At 46.0% G+C, this 17,402-nt stretch overlaps 1 protein-coding gene across 4 annotated transcripts in view; it reads left to right on the top strand.

The window, feature by feature from the left end:
• Positions 1-17,402, top strand: part of LOC147442597 (uncharacterized) — a 104,402-nt gene that overhangs the window by 47,808 nt on the left and 39,192 nt on the right. Inside the window, exons 2-3 of one of the 4 annotated variants that reach the window (XM_086528736.1) lie at positions 13,818-13,943; positions 14,329-14,412. The exons of 1 other annotated variant lie outside the window; for it this stretch is intronic. In XM_086528736.1, the coding sequence (XP_086384862.1) occupies positions 13,879-13,943; positions 14,329-14,412 (149 nt within the window). In that variant the 5' untranslated portion in view covers positions 13,818-13,878. Of the gene's footprint in view, positions 1-13,817; positions 13,944-14,076; positions 14,413-17,402 lie in introns of those variants that run through there. 2 more of the 4 variants (XM_086528737.1, XM_086528735.1) reach the window with 2 other exon arrangements.

The following is a 17,402-nucleotide window of genomic DNA, read 5'->3' as shown; positions in this document are numbered from 1 at the left end:
GCACCAGATCTCCGGCCAAGCTGAATTGTGGGTTCCATTGGAGTAGACTGTGCTAACCCAAAAGCTTCGAGGTAAATTTTCACAATCTGAGGAGTATCTACTAGGTCCTCCTCCTCCATCCACTTCGCATCCAATGCAAGATAGTTCTTGAACTTAACCAAGAACCGCCTTCGGACTTTACCTTTATTCTTCGTATCCTTATGTGCCAAAATCTGTTCAGGAACAAGGATCTTCTCGTTTTCTTCCACTTCGGGTTGCTCATCAGGCACATCACCTTTAAAAGGTTTCAAGAGACTCACATGGAATGCATTGTGAATCCTCCAAGTGTCAGGCAGTTTCAATCGGAAGGAGACATCATTGATCTTTTGAGAGATATGGAAAGGTCCGTAGTATCGCATACTAAGCTTTGGAAAAAGCCTCTCCTTTCCCTGTTTCTTTCTGAGGCGTGCCTTCTCAAAACGTAAGAGCACCCAATCATCCTCCTTCAATTTCAAATCGCGATGATGGCGATCCGCTGCCTTTTTCTGTCGTTCTTGAGATTTTTGCAAAGCCTCGCGGACCTTGGCAAAAGCCGTGTCTAAGTCGCACGTATACTCATCCGCTTCAAAAATCTTATCTTTCGTGCTTAGGAAGGGTGGAACCTTCGCAGCACCTTCAATAATCTCAAATGGCGCCTTCCCCGTCGAAGAGTGTATTGTGTTATTGTAGGCGAATTCCACCAAAGGTAGATACTTTTCCCATTGAGTCTTCTGATCCGAGATATAAGACTTCAATAAATCTAAAACCAATGAATTGGCAATCTCAGATTGCTCGTCAGTCTGCGGGTGGAACGATGACGAGAACTGCAACCGCGTGCCAATGTTCTCCCTAATTGCCTTCCAAAACAAACTCGTAAATCTGGGGCCCCTGTCGGAGACAATCGTCTCAGGCATGCCATGTAATTTGAAGATCTTGGCCACAAACAATCTCGCTAAGTGATCCGACTTGACTGTTTTCTTCACTGGAATGAAATGAGCCTGCTTGCTAAATCTGTCAATAACAGTCCAGATACCATCGTGACCACTCTGTGTTCTCGGGAGATCAAAAATGAAATCCATTGCAATACTTTCTTAGGGGCGGGTGGGTATGGGCAAAGGCTGTAACAATCCCTATGCTTTATGTTTGTCAAACTTGACCTTCTGGCATACCAAGTAAGTGCGCACAAACTCTTCCACATCCTTCTTGACTCTCGGCCAAAAGAAGTATCTCTCTACCCCTTTCATGGTGGTAGCGATGCCGCGGTGACTCGTAAAAGGTGGACAGTGGCATTCAGTCATAACCTTTTCCCTCAAAGGCTGTGTAACGCACAACATGGTTTTTCTCATCAAATAGCCATCCCGAATGGAATATCCCGCTACTGTTTTTCCATCCCGTATCCGTGTGAAAACGTCTGCAAAATCTGTATCTGTTGCATACTGGTCGACCATACCCTTGAAGCTCCTATGATGTATCGCGGAAATAGCCAGAACCAACGGCTTCCGAGACAAAGTATCTGTCACCACATTCTTTTGTCCCTGTACATGGACAATCTGGAAGTGAAACTGCGACACGACGTTCGCCCACCGCATCTACTTTTCCGATAGCTGCTTCCGTGACAAGAAATAGCGCAAACTCTGATGGTCTGTGAAGACAGTGAAATCCGCTCCAAGTAGGTAATGCCGCCACTGAGTTAAAGCATGGATAACCGCTAAAAGCTCTTTCTCATAAATCTGTGCTATCATTTCCGGCCTTGAGAACAATCGGCTCTCGTAAGCAATGACATGGCCTTCTTTCATTAAGACCGCACCCAGACTACGACCACAAGCATCACAATATACTTCAAAAGACTTCTGCAAGTCTGACAGAGTCAAAACTGGTCCCGTAGTCAATTTCTCTTTCAATGTTTGAAAGGCAGTCACCTCTGTGGGTCCCCACGAGAAAGGGACTCCTTTCTGTGTCAAGATATGCAAAGGGGAAGCAACCTCTGCAAACTTTCGAATGAACCACTTGTAGTACGAACACAGTCCCAAGAAGCTTCTAACTTCATCCAAAAAGTTTATCTTTGGTACGAAAAAATCACTTTTCTTTGCATTAATCACTAACTTGTGATCTCATAATGCCTGAAAGACCTGAAGCAGATGATCTTTATGTTTTGCCTCATTCTTGGAGAAAACAATGATATCGTCAAAGAAAGTGCCAACAAATAGCCTGTACTCTCGAAAAATCCTGTCCATCATCCGGTTAAATGTCGCGGGAGCATTGGTTAAGCCAAAAGGCATCACCAAAAACTCAAATAACCAAAAAGTCGTTCGAAAAGCTGTCTTGTAGACGTCTCTCAGCGCGATTCTGATATGATGATATCCACTCTTCAAATCAATCCTCCTAAAGCACGAGGATCCCTGTAATCTGTCGAGTATATCATCGATCCTAGGAATCGGAAATCTGTTCTTGATGGTGATTTTGTTGAGAGCTCTATAATTGATGCACATTCTCCAAGATCCGTCTTTCTTCAAAACCAACAACACTGGAGAGCAATACGGTGAAGTACTAGGCTGGACAAGACCCGGTGTGCTTCCAGGTATCAGATCAATGGTATGATCTACAGGATGAGCAGGTGGTAACTCGCCTGGTAGGCCCTCTGAGAAGCAATCGGTGTGAGAGTGGAGAAAATCTTGGCGTTCTTTATCAAGTCTAGACATATTTGTCCTATCCTCATCACTCAATTCTTTCATAAAGATCGAGTAAACAAATAGACTGGATTTCATAGAAATGGCCGAAGCCGATACAATAGGGACAGACTCGCCCTTCAGTTTAATGTCAAGTACAATGGTTCTGCCCTTCTCTGTAGTCAATGTCGCTTTCCTCGCCCGATAGTCGACCACGGCGTTGTTCTTGTGGTACCAGGGAATTCCCAAGAGAACATCACAACCTTCCAAAGGCATTATGTAAAAGTCCTCATGCCCCAAATACCCCTGCCAATGCAACTCCAATGACAAGTGTAATTGCTACGTCCCTGCCGGGTGCTGGTAGAACTGCCTCCGCAAGTCGTCCCATCCGATCGGGAGTGATCTCGAGCCGCGCCGCCAATTCCGGTGAAATGAAGTTGGCCTTGGCTCCTCCATCAAAGAAGATCAGGGCCTCTTGGTCTTTCACTTTTCCCCAAGCTCGGTAAAGTTCTGTACTCTCGTCCATGGTGTTGGGATCGGTATCCACACAATCTGGAACCAATCCTGTTTTCATCTTGCCTTTTCTTCCACGTTCCTCAGCTGCTCTCGAACTCTCAGGCCTTTCATCGTCCTTGTCATTCTGTTCTTTCTGTGCCTTTTTAGGGCATTTCGCGGAGATATGTCTTTGTTCCCCGCACCAAAGCACTTCCCCTCCCTGATGAAGCGAGCTCTTTCCTGAGGAGTAAGCTTGGGTCGTGCATCTTTCTTTTCTGGGTTGCTCTTTCTCTTTCTACTTTCATTTGCTGAAGTATGTTCGGCTCGTTGTGTCGTGACCTCATCGGTGGGGTAGGTAAGCCTGCCAGAATGAATGGCAAAACCCCGTTTCGCATGACTCATTAACTCCTGAATAGAAGCTGACTTCTGTTCCAAGCAGTGATCTCGGATCTCTGTAGGTAGACCCAAGGTAAACCGCTCAATCTATTCTCTGAACGAGATCTTCTTGAATGAAGAGGCGGGTAGAAAAGAGCTCCAGAATCTCTCGCAATAAGCGTCCACTGTATCTTTCTTGGTCATCCGAAGATGGTTCTAAGCAGCTCGTATATCGCGTTCATACTCTTGAGTCAGCCAAGAAGAAATAAAAAGCTTCTTAAATTTCAGCCATTTAATTGGCGCAGTCTTGTTGAAAAGAAGCATGGACCACCAAGTTCGAGCATTCCCCTTAAAGTAAGAGGCAGCTCTCCGAATCTTAGAGTGCTCTGAGTAGCGTCCTCCCGCGAAAGCGATGTCAAACTGCTGTACAAAAGACAGAGCCTTCGAAGCATCTCTATATCCCGAAATCGTGTCAAATTTAATTGACTGTCCACCTTCCTTAAACTCTCGGACTTTCTTGCTTTTATCTTCCAAAAAGTCATATTGGTTGGCTTTATAAAAATTCTTCTTCTTTGCATAAAAGTTGCCGTCGTCAGAGTCTGAACTGTCTGTAGATGAGTCCTCTGTAGAACTGTCACTCACTGGGCGAGATTTAGACTTCTTTGCCTTTTTCTTGCCCTTTCCGAAGCGTTGTTTCTTGCTTCGCTTTTTGCCTTTTTGGTCTTCTTCGCTCGAGTCAGAAGAGCTAGAAGAACTGTCAGAAGAAGAAGAAGAAGAACTGGGTACTTCTTCAAATCGAACACGCTTCTTCTGTTTCTTTGCCTTTTCAAATGTCGACTGACGATCCAAATAACCTGGGAAGTCAGTGCCTTTCTTCTGCTTTTTGCCGTGCTTTTTAGTTTTGTTTTGCGCATCAAAAAGCTGAGCAATCCGTGCATCAACCACCTCTTCTAATTCCTTCTCTGAATATTTCTTGAGAGCGGGTTTTGGGGGTGGTGTTGTGGTTTTCTGCCACTGCGCATGCACTTCCTGAAAAGAAGTCTTGCTCATATATTTTGCAAATTTTCGGTCCTTCGCAAAATTGAGCATCATCTTTGTTGCATCACCGATCAATTGACGACGCTCCATCTCTCATCGCTCCGCCTGAGTAGGCCGAGGCAGGCCATACTCCTTGCCGGAATCTTCATTGTGATCCCTTCCCGCATCTTCGGATGCAGAGGGAGTGGACTGATACTTGCGTGAAGCCATAGGTGCCGCGGAAAAAACTTTGGGATCGGATTTCCCGTAGAAGAGAAATTGGCCGTGCTTTGATACCACTGTAACAAACTTGGACACTCCAAGTCAAGAATCGACTGTGACAACACCAAATAACCACTTCAAAACAGTTCACAGTTCACAATTTATTTACACTGGCCCGGCGGAGTTCCGTGCCTAGAGATATTGGCTCCAAAGACTGGCGTCCCTTTCTGTATTTCTTTTTGTATTAATCTGAGTTCAAAGTACAAGAGTGGTTGGGTCTCACTCTCAGACTCTACGTCCAGATGCTCTGCAGAGTGGGAGCCCAAACCACTTATTTATTTGTTTACAAGGGATGCCAAAAGCAGAGCCCCAAAAGCTGCCATCTGTTTAAAAATAAAGCAATTCGTCTCATAAGCCTTGCTTGAAAATTAAAGCAAAGTTCAAAAGCTGCCCAAAAAATTGCGTAGAACTTCTAGCTGCTTTTTCCCAGCGCAAAAAGCGGAAATTCTGCCGTACAGTCCAGCGTGAAACACGCCGCGTTTTCCGTATTCTGCCGTACGACGCCATGTCATCATGTCTGCAGGAATTCCGCGTTTCACGGGCTTGCCCTGCTCCCCACGGGCGTGCCCTGCTGCCCATATGGCTATGTGTGTTAGGGTTTGCCACGTCACCATTTTGTGACATCATTCACAGTAGCATTCACTTTGTTTGTGAACATTGCACTCTCTCACTAAAGGAACAAAAGGCTCTCTCTTCCTTAAGTAAAAGGAACCCTTGAGCACAGTTCGGAGCACTCATCTTGAGCAAAGTCAACATTCACTTCCGTTGCACCCTACACAATGGATTACTATGCAGGTTCAGGGTTGCCTCTTGGGCTTCGTGAACATCTATGCACCCAATGTGGCGAGCGTACGTGCAGAGTTTTGGTCTCACATTGTAGAGTCTCTGCCGCCGCAGGCAGAGCAATGGTGCATTGGGGGTGACTTCAACATGTTGGAGGACCCCTCTGACAGGATTGGAGGCAGCCATGCTACTGTGCATGGAGCTGTGTTGGCAGCTTGGGAGAGGCTATATATGACTTTGAGGGTTTCAGATGTTTGGTAGCACTCTGGCTTTGTGAGGCCCCCAGACAGCCTTGGCCTTCTCTCGTTCGGACTGCAGAGTGGGAGGAGTGAATTTATCTCGGATAGATCTCTTCTACACTAGTGACCGCTTCTGTGACTTAGGCAGGACAATCTGCATTCTGGCTGGGATATCTTTTTCGGACCATGCACCAGTGATCCTTACAGTGACAGATAGACAGAGGAGGAGCCCGATGCTACGCATGCTTGAGAGGATCTTGCTAGACTCTGAGCTCAGAGGGCAAGTGGTGGCTCTTTGGACAGAGGGCTTGGACACATAGGACTCTCCTGCTGACAAGTTGGTTCTTTCTTCAGAAGTCTACGGCGCGCCTAACTGCAGCGAGAGAGGAGGAGCAGCGTCTTCGACGGGGCATTGTTTCCTTGCAAAGATGCAGGAGCAGCACCCAGACAGTCCCTGGTTGGAGGAGCAGTTGTAGTAGGCTCGCCAGGAGCTTGCTAGCACAGAGGAGAGGCGTCATGAGTTTGCTTTCCCTCGACAAGCATCTCAGTGGACCCAGGTGGGTGACGGAGTGACGGGGGCGTTCTCTGAGCATGCGCACGCCAGTGTCAGCCAGTTGAGGAGGCCTGACGGGTCAGCTGCCTCAGAGCCAGAGGACATTCGTGTAGTTGCTATTGACTTTTACCGTGACCTGTTGTCAGTAGAGCCTCAGTCAGAGCGTCGGATGCATGGAGAGAGTAGGTTTTGGCACAGATGCCTTGTCTTGTGACTAAGGAGATGCGCCAGAGGCTTGAGCTCCCTTTTCAGCTAGAGGAGCTCCACACGGCCCTCAGAGTACTCCCTTGTGGTAGCTGTCTTGGCAAGGATGGTTTGACTTCCAGCTTTTTTTAGAGTAATGGGACTTGCTTGGCTCAGACATGTGCAACGCTTTTCAGTACATCTTACACACATGAGAGATGCCTGACAACATGAGTGGGGGCTTGATCTACCTCATTCCCAAGGAGGGTGGCTCCTTTGATGAGATTCGGCAGTGGCGGCCCGTCACCATCCTTAACTCAGCCTACAAAATTCTTGCTAAGGCTCTGAGTTTGAGGTTTCGGCCACTTCTAGAGAGAATTATACATGGGACCCATACAAGTTTTGTCAAGGAGCGCAGTATCCTTGACAACATCTTTACTTTTTGGGAGACTACCATCACCGTTGCAGGAATATTGTCTATCCAAGCAAGTCTCAACCATGCAAGAACTTATGGACCATGCCGCGGTCCGCTACAAACTGACGAAGGGAAAGTTGGAGTTCACCACAGAACCAACTCCGGCCACCAACCAAAACTCTCGGCAACAACTAACAAATTCTCGAGCGTCTCGTGAAACCCAACCTCAAAGGCCTCGTCTGACATGGTGTCAATGAGAAACCCTTTTACAAGACGGCCGATGTGTCGAATGTTTTCAAAAGGACATACATTCACTACATGTCCTGAGCGGGCCTCGATGTCTTTAGAGCAACCTTCTGCTCCCACTACAGAAAGATCCGCAGGGCCACCTCTAGCTAAGAGAGCTAGAACCACTATTGGACTAGTCCTTGATATCTATAGCATACACCTTGAAAGTACAAATGAATTGTGTCGAGCATAGGGCAAAGTCAACAGCTTGAAAGCCCTTATTTTCTTTGACCCCGGAGCTACAATGAACTTCATCCATCCAGAATTCTTGAAGCTGATGAAGTCTAATTATGATGCAGAGGGTGGAGAAATTGAAGTCGAGCTAGCCACGGGGCAAAGTGGTACTGCTCATTCGTGCTCTTCCAGTGGCTATCCAAGATTATCATGGAAAAGCCGATTTCCACATTATGAAGTTGAGCAATTGCGACGTTCTCTTGGGCATGCCTTGGCATGACAAGAATGATGTGACTCTCCAGTGTCCACATCCGGAACCGAACCATTACCTTGATGCAAAAGGACAAGCGAGTTGTCCTCAAAGTTCGGCTGTCCGAACAAGAACCTGAGTGAATTTTCTAGTTGTTTTGTAGTTAGATACTTTTGAACTCTGTTTTTTTTTCCCCCGAGAAAAAGATCTTTCTATTAGTTACTGAATTTGCCCATAGGGCTACAACCACCTCTACTAGAGAGGACTACAACAATCATATGGGGAGACTCTCCCAATGAAAAAACAGCCTATGTACAATGACGGTTAAATCAGGAGATGCGAGGAGGGAAAAGCCACACAGGTGGACGGTAGTGCCATTTGAGCACACCCTCGACCATAATGAAGAAAGGCCCAAGGCGACAAAGTCAAAGGAACTCCTCTCTACGCTCTTGCATGCGGTCGGAGCTGCCCGGAAGTCTCTCGAACTGTCCCTTGAGAGTATGGATCAGCTCCAGCCAAAAATCTCGAATAGTCTCCGCTGGTGGCACAAGGCGAGCCTCAAAGATTCGGAAGCAGCGGGCCCCCCATATGAACCAGGCCACAGACTAGCTTCCAACACACCTCTCTCTAATTGCAGCACTCTTGTGGAGTAAGCTCTGTAGGCAGGCTGAAGTGTAGGTCGACTCCCCTATATCACTATCATCCTACTGGTGTAGGATAGCTCAAACTGTAGTGCAGGGCCCGTGAGAGTGGACCAAGCAGCTACCCCCAGATGTACTGCCGTGTTGTGGAAAGAGCTGGCATCAGCCAAAGGACCCGAAGCCCCACCTGCTGTGCCATAGGGCAGTCCCAAAGACAGTGTTGCCGACTCTCCAAAGGATGGGCACAAGCTCCACATGCTGCTGAGAGGCCACTATGTACAAGCTAGCTTCCCACTGCTGTAGCCACTAGAACAACGTGACTCGCCGCGGTTGTTGTCCCTCGGAATGTCGTTCGGAATGACCCTTAGAAATATTTTTGAGCTAGCCTGAGTTGTTTTGTAGATATGCTGTAATCGCGGACGCTTACTTTTTTTTCAAGAAGGGGAGATGCCACAAACTGCCGACGTGTCAAGCCACTGAAGAATGGAGCCAACTTGCAAATCTCGGCCCAGGGGCCTAAACTCTAAGAAGAAGTTCTACCAACTTATAGGACCCCGTCCGATGGGGCCCAGAGGACCTAAAGATTAAAGCGGGACCAAAACACACACAAAGCGAATTCAGATGATGACGTGGCAGCTAGTACGGATTTTCGCGAATCGCGCTGCTGACATGGCAGGTGTACAGATTTCCGTAATTTGCAATGATGGCTTTTTGGATTCAGCTTTTTGGACCAGATGCTTTTGAGTTTATAGCTTTTCATGTAAACTGCTTTTGAATGGCCAAGGACCTTTAAATATGGACTGTGGGCTCTCACTCTGGCATACTACCGTGGGTAGATGCAGAGCAAGAGCCATAGATTGTACCTTGTTTGAGCAATATAAAGAAATACCGAAAGAGGCGCCACGGTTTGGGGCCAATACTCTCTGGAGTGGAATTCCGCCACTCCATGTCACGTGTGCTCTCTCTCTCTCTCTCTTTTTCAATTCAGTTGTTATTGAAGTGCTAAAAGTCTGTTCAGTCTGTTCTATTCTATTGGCACATGGTGCCCTCCCCGTGACATTTCCTTTGAACCCATCTTCATTCAAGTGCTTGCTCATCCTTGTGCACAATTCTAGCACAATTCGGAATTTCCTCGCGACTATGGAAGATTCTCTTTTCGATGCCCCTGTCACCCACCATGTGATGCATCAGGAATACCCATCACCTAGTCCTTTCCTACCGAACTTACGATACAATCTCCTTCACGATGCTTTGTGTCACCCATCCTATGACGCATCAGAGATGTCCGTTCCCGGATGGTTGAATACTTCTTCCCGATGCTCTCTGTCACCCATCCGATGTGACGCATCAAAAGTACTTGTTCCTGGTGGCCTCACAGATATTCTCATTCACAATGCTCCCATCATTCCTATGAATGACGCACTAGGAATATTTGTACTTGGATTTCTCTAGTGAGAAAAACCTCATACTTCAAATTTCCAATAATTCATTTAGAATTATTTTTGTCAAATAAAGCTAGTTTAGCAACACGAGGACGTAGGTGTGCACCTATAAGACCGGACATTCCATATCACCTGGTCTCACCTCTTTGGGGTGACCTCGTGCACTGCTAGCCTCGCGGGCTAACCACTAGCACTTTGCAAGTGTTGGTGGATGATTGCAAATGAGGGCTTGGCCTCCTTTTATAAAAGCGACCGGCCGCATTGGTCAAGTTTACACTACGTCCGCCTAGACAGTGGGCACCCGTGCCGACAGTGTCATAGACTAGATCGCTTCTCCCATGATCGGGACAAAGCCCATAGCAATAGGATATTTAAGCTCAAATCCATACATCAGCATGAATGGGCTAAATCCAGATGCAAAATGCTTGCTACTATTATCATATTTACCCGGAAAGGGAAATTGGAACGGGGAACGGTAACGGGCATGAAATGCCATTCCCTATTATGGATACTCACGTTTGAAATACGGAACTAGGATTAGGAACGGGAAGTTGAAATGGGAAAAGGGAATGGAGATCTCAAAATGGCCATTCCCTTTAACTATGACTATTATAGGCAAACGCTAATTGTGGAAGGTACCTTTCCCAAGCGATTGCATGCGCACTAATCACGAGAAGAAAAATCAAATAATTTCAGCAATTAGCCATTGAAAATACCTCATCCGATTAAAAAGAATCTATCCACAGGTGGGGATCTTAGTTCTTAGGGGGGGTTGGGGATCATAGACCGTGCAACAACAGAGCAGAGCCCTTCTTGGGAAATTTGTTGTCAAAGGACTGCTTCCAAAGGAGGAGCCCTGGAAGTGTTTTTGCTTCAGCGGTTTATAGCTAGAGTGCCTAAGGCAGGTGGCCCTTGGAGACCTTCCATCAGATGGATTTTCACAGAGATGCGCAGAGTTGACGTGAGTAGGAGACTGGAGGATCGGTTTGCTGTGAGCCTGCTTCGCTCCTGGGAGCAGCTACGGAGAGGCCAGGAGTAGCACTAGGCCACTTGCACGGAGGAACGCCTGAGACAACCCCTTGTTTGGAACCCCATGGTCAGCACTCAGAGAGGCCACTTGGTTGGTAGTAGGCCTCATGTTTGTTGGGGTCCCATGGCAGAGGGTCTAGCACGCACTTTAGGTGACTGGCTACAGTTTTCAGGTTTGTCATAGGAGCTTCAGAGCATTCAGCTACAGGGCATGAGAGGGGTGCAGAGCATGTGTCAGGACATCACAGAGGCAGTACCTGCTGAGTGGCTTACACCTCTCGAGTCAGGAGCGCCGAGATGGATGGGGGCCTTCACGCGACTGGAGGTCCTCATTGTAGTTCGGGCTTGCTCAGAGACTGTACCTTCCATGTTTAGGGTCGACTACACAGAGTCTCGGTAGATGCCTCACAGGTTGCAGAGTGTTGTTTTCAGAGGATCCGAGTTGTGGGCATCTGTGAGAGGACTTGTGTCTTAGATCCTGACCCAACAGCTCTTGAGACAGGCCAATGGAGGTTGTGGACTTGGGAGAGCTGTCCACTGGCATGAGTGCAGTGGGATCTTGGAGAGTGGTTTTGGAGGGACCTTTTCTCCTCAGCCAACCATCTAGGTGTCCCCTTCTTTCAGTACACTATTCGATTGGGACGTCACATACTGGTTGCACGGAGAGAGGCTCATCCTGCTGCAGCACCTCATAAGGAGGAGGGTATCACAGCTTAGTTCTTGTTAGCTTTTTGGGCGAGGTTGTGGGATGCCAGACAACCGCGACAAGTCACGTTGTTCCAGTGGCTGGTTGCACATAGAGCTACAGCAGTGGGGAGTTGGTTGGTACATAGTGGCCTCTTGGAAGCATGTGCAGCTTGTGACCATCCTTTGGAGAGTCAGCGTCACTGTCTTTGGGACTACCCTATGGCACAACAGGTGTGGCTTCGGGTCGTTCGGCTGATGCCAGCTCTCTCCACAGCACGACAGTACACTTGGGGGGGGAAGCTGCTTGGTCCACTCTCATGGGTCTTGCAGTACAGTTCGAGCTATCCTCCACCGGGGGATCGACCTACACTCCAGCCTGCTACAGAGCTCTCCACAGGAGTGGTGCAGTGAGAGAGAGGAGTGTTGGGAGCTTGACCCGCTCCTTCCGCATCTTTGAGGCTCGCCTAGTGCCATCAGCGGAGGCGGTTTGAGATTTTTGGTTGGAGCTGATCCATACTTTCAGGGGACAGTTTGAGAGACTTCAGGGTAGCTCCGACTGCACGCTTTCCTTCGACTCTGGCGTCCTGGGCCTTTCTTCACCATGGTTCAGGGTGTGCTCAGATTGCACTACCGTCCACCTGTGTGGCTTTTCCCTCCTCCCATCTCCTGATTTGGCCCTCATTGTACATATGCCGTTTTTTCATTGGGAGAGTCTCCCCTTATGATTGTTGTAGCCCTCTACTAGAGGCAGTTGTAGCCCTATGGGCAGTTTCATTAACTAATAGAAGGATCTTTTTCTTGGCCAAAAAAAGAAAAAAAAAAGAAAAATTACAGAAGCAGGACATTCTTCTGAAGGATCATAACATATTCAGGATTCCAATCAATCTAAAATTTAGTTTGAGTGGTGACCCACTCGTTTTGAAAGGTTCTGAGAAAGATCTTGTTAGACTATTGGATGTGTTCTAAGTGGTGAGCCACTTGGATCTAGATAGGTTAAATGAAGGGGGATCACCTGACAAATGTCAGATACTCCTTGGCTTAGAAATCTTGTCTTTGAGACCTTCAATGTGGAGCTTTCATAGTAGAGCTCACATCAAGCTCAGTAATTGAGCCTGGTGCAGTGTCTGTTGCATAGGGGGGGGACACTACACTCCTTGGTAAATAGATCAACAGGATTGTGAATAAAAGTAGAGTGTGTGTCTTTTTAGCATAGTCATAGGGTACTATGGCTGAGAGTGTTTGGCATTTATGAGAAGAATTGACTGCATCATTCTTTCTCGCAAGTCATGAGGTTGGTAATGATGATTTTAGTGCATCAGAGAAATCTGTAGAGTTCAATACGGACTTGAATGTGATGATAGATAGATCATGTGTGACATCTGTACTCTAGTGAGAATGTGCATGTCCAGTGAGGATGCACATCTGTACTCTAGTGAGAAAGCACATGTCCAGTGTTGAACTATGGAATGGAAATGGCCTATGAACTTTGAGAATAGCGGAATTAAGAGAATTAGAGTGAGCATTTTTGTGAGATTACTTTGAGAACATGGAGGGTGAACTTAATTGATGGTGGCAACATAAACATAGTACTTAATTAACGTGGCATGAACAATACTTTTGCAAGAGAGAGAGTATTAGAGAACATGACAAAATAGTTGAGGGGGGAGCAAAGACATGGCTATCGTTCTTGCTCCAAGACAACCCGTAGTGAGACTCCTAGAGCTTCAACCATCGAAGCTCCAAAAGAGGATGCTCATTGCAAAGGATCACCTCTCTCCTATGCTTGGGGAAAGGTAAGGGAACATGATGCCTTCATCTTGTTTGAACTTGGCTCTGATACCAATGTAATGGAAATGGCCTATGAACTTTGAGAATAGCGGAATTAAGAGAATTAGAGTGAGCATTTTTGTGAGATTACTTTGAAAACATAGAGGGTGAATTCAATTGATGGTAGCAACATAAACATAGTCCTCAACTATTGTCATGTTCTCTAATACTCTCTCTCTTGCAAAAGTATTGTTCATGCCAAGTTAATTTAGTACTATGTTTATGTTGCTACCATCAATTAAATTCTCTATGTTTTCAAAGTAATCTCACAATAATGCTCACTCTAATTCTCTTAATTCCGCTATTCTCAAAGTTCATAGGCCATTTTCATTACAAACTATGTGATGATGCTTGCTTTGTGGTGGGAATGCCATGTGTGCTTGCCTTAGTGCGGTTGTTCATGAGCATGTCTATGTGATGTCAGTGTCTACTAATCTTTTGGTGATATGGCAGTTTTGATAGGTTTGGTGGGGGCGTTATGTCACAGAATGGTGAGACGTAGCAACCCAATGGAATGGAAGAGGGACAGATCGAGAGAGCAGAGAGATCAGAAGAGACCCCCCAAACAAAGAAAGAAAGGTCAATGATTGTGCTGACTTGGCAGGCTGTAGAGAACAGATGATGTGGCAAATGGTGATGTAAGACAGAAATACCACTGGGGACGTCCTACTTGGGGGTCAGATTCTTGTTGTTAGGGTTGCTAAAGACATTTTTCATGATATGTCTCTTTCTTTGTAGAGCAAAATGCTAACTGACAAAGGGGTGCATTTGCCTGAGCATATGTATAAATTTCAGAGATCAAGAAATGTTTTGTATCACATTTCGTGCTTATGGGATCTAGAGAGAAGAATGTTGTTGTGGATAAAAAATTGGGGATTGTTCAAGTTGTTTCTTTTGTGCATACTTTCGGTTCAAGTTTGGATGAAAGAACTTACAAACCAAATGGTCTGACTTGGCAAACCAGATATTTGATTGTAAAAAATGTTCCTGCACTTGGATGTATTGAGGAGCTTGTAAAGCTATTTGGCTCATATGGACCAATCGATGAGTATAATTCTCAACTATTCCTTGTGTGTAAAGGTTTTGATGAGACCTGTTGTTTTCTGTGGCATGCGAAAACTGCAGATAGGAAACCTGAATGAAAATAAATTCCTGGAAGGTTTACAAGAACAAGGCATTTGTTTGTTTCTGCTGTTTTGTTAAGAGGTCGAGTCAGAGAATGCACATTGTCATGTTGTGGGCTAAATGTTGTCTGTAGTAGGTTAGAAGTTTCCGTGCATAGTTACCTGTGTTCAATAGTTCTTTCCCCCCCCCAAAAGTAATTTGTCCTTGCCATTCAAGATAAGCTATCCGAGACATTCATGCCATATGTCTGTAATTCATATTCTTTCTGGCACTGGATGGCCATTGTTTTATGTCTCATATTCAATCTCATAGCTGAGTAAGTATTTAAATAATTGCTTACATATTTACTTACGTAAATATGTAAGTAAATAAATAATTGAGTGAATAAATGCATATAGCTGAAAGTAATGCGCTTTCTACCATGAACGATTAGCTCCTTGAGACATGTACGCTGTATATGTGTACTTGATCATATCTCTGGCACTGAATGAGCATGTTGTTTCATGTCTCAAACTCAATTGAATAGAAGATTAAGTACTCAACAAAATAAAGATACATGTAGATATACATATTTATGCAAGCAAAAGTGTAGCAGGACTACTTTTTCTTCATCAATTGGTGCTGCCATGTTGGTAGCCTCTTCTGTCCATTTGGTTTTGGTGGGAGCAGGAGTTTGAGTGGTATTACCACTATCTTACAAAAAAAATAATCTCGTTGATTCAAATTACAAGTGGGAAACCTCAAACAAGGAAAACCCACCAAGCAGAAAAGATACAAAAAGTGGAGCAACATGAGGCTCCAAGGGCTAGAAACAGTAGAATAAATCCTATAGGCATCAAGAGTGATGTCCCCAACATCATAGGCAAAATGCAACGCTGGACCCAGCGAAAATTCGAAGAAGGGAAACGTCTCAACAGCAATGCCTTGAAACATCAAGGAGTTGCGATGTTGCCAAATGGTCCACAGAACCCAAAATCTGACCCAGCCAAAGAAAACTGCAAACTGAGACTGTGGAAACCGAAGCTCCCCAATAAGCCAAAACCGTCTGCGAAAAGTCGCGGAGGGAAAACGCAACCGAAGAGCAGCCGACACCTGCCGAATGAAGGACCAGGAGCAGCGACAGCCCCATAATAAGTGCGGCACAATCTCCTCAGCATTGTGACATCTGAGACAATGAGAAGGCGCAATATGCCGAGCAGGCAACAAGCTGCCAACAGGTAAAACTCCCACCAAGCAGCGCCACAAGAAAATACGTTTCTTCAAAGGTAGATGACTCTGCCAGATACCAGCCAAGGTTCGCTTCCACCACAAGGCTGATTCGGACAGGGACCACAGCTGATTACCATGTCATACAATCCATGCATCAGATTGCAACAAAGCATAAACATTGGCAGTGGAAATGCAGTCCATCCTCAAGTCAGCAAGCTTCCAATCGGGAAAACGTAGGTCCACATTCAAAGGAGGAAAGGGGAAAAATCAGCAAGCATCCTTTGAATCTCTCGCTAGAGAGAAGAGTAATGGTGCCCCAAGCGAAAGCAGAAAGCAGCATCATGAAATGAAAGAATCTGTCCAGTATCGTCCACCACCTGATGCACCTGTCATATTTCTTTTCGTGAAAGGAAATAGTCCCGGCGAGGAGATCGTTGAGCCAAAGTCGAGGAGAAAGCCTTACTTCAATGCAAACTCTCCAATCGAAGGGAATTGCCAAGAAGGTGTTGGCGACCATGCCATTGCATGTGCGAGGTGACAACCTTCCGGTCCACAATGAGAGAGGAAGTAAAGGGGCATCCTAGAATGTGTCCTTGAAGCTGCTCAAAAATAACCTCCCAATATGTCGGCTGCCAATGACCAAATGATGGCGTAACAATATGCTCACACGTGTGACGCCATAAGTGTCCAGGGCTGCTGCTGTTGCACCAAGATTGGTAACAACATAGCTTTTTGAGCCAGAACATGAGTGCGCAAATCCAAAATATCCTACCTGCCAAGGCGCTTGGGAGAACACAACTTGTCTAGAGGCAAAAGTCGGAGACCTTTTTTGTGAAATGAAGTACGCCATAAGTGCTCCAAAAAAGTAGACATAAGGGACTGCAAGCGCAACCAAGAACAAGATAACAAGTGTAAGAAAACTGCATATAGGCCATCAGAATGCATTGGACAATCCTGAGACGTACATGCAGTGGCCAAGTGGACAATTTCCAATTATGCAACTTAGAATGCAGACGCTGAAGTACCCAGTCCAATTATGCGCAACTGATACATTCCAGGCCAACGGATAACCGAAATGGCGAACTATGACATGCAGAGGAACAATCTCCCCCAGCCATAATAGCTTATGCCAATCATACTCATTCAAAGGCAATAACTTGGATTTGCGGAAGCTGACTTTGAGGCCCGCCGCCAATGCAAACAAGTGAAGAGTATGCATAATCAGTTCAACATCATCAAAGTGATTGTGAGCCATAAAAAAGAGTCATCCGCATAGGCTTGACCAACAAAATGCTTCCCTAATGGCGAGACCATGCAATCGACCAGAAGAAGTCAAGAAATCCAGATACACAAGGAGGGGATGAGTGGCGATTGCATAGAGCAAAGCACTGAGGGGACAACCTTGCCTTACCGATTGTCCCAGAGGCCAAGGGTTTGTGAGAAAACCATCCAACAAGCCCGTAGAAGAACTATGTCCATACAAGGAAAAGACCACACAAGAAGCTTGGGCCCAAAGCCCAATTGTTTCATAACGTCTGCAGGGTAGTCCCAAAGAACAATATCAAAAGCCTGCTCAATGTCAACTTGCATGATCAATACATCTTGTCGAGTATATTTCACATATTCCATGCCTATGATGATCTTGGCCAGATTGTCAGTAATTTGACGGCGCTGAATGAAGCCATATTGAGATTGATGTAGGCC

The sequence above is a fragment of the Adiantum capillus-veneris genome, chromosome 14 (assembly GCF_014529385.1).
Source record: "Adiantum capillus-veneris isolate H3 chromosome 14, ASM1452938v2, whole genome shotgun sequence".
In the NCBI taxonomy this organism is placed as follows: Eukaryota; Viridiplantae; Streptophyta; class Polypodiopsida; order Polypodiales; family Pteridaceae; genus Adiantum; species Adiantum capillus-veneris.
This window is presented reverse-complemented; position numbering and strand designations above follow the sequence as displayed.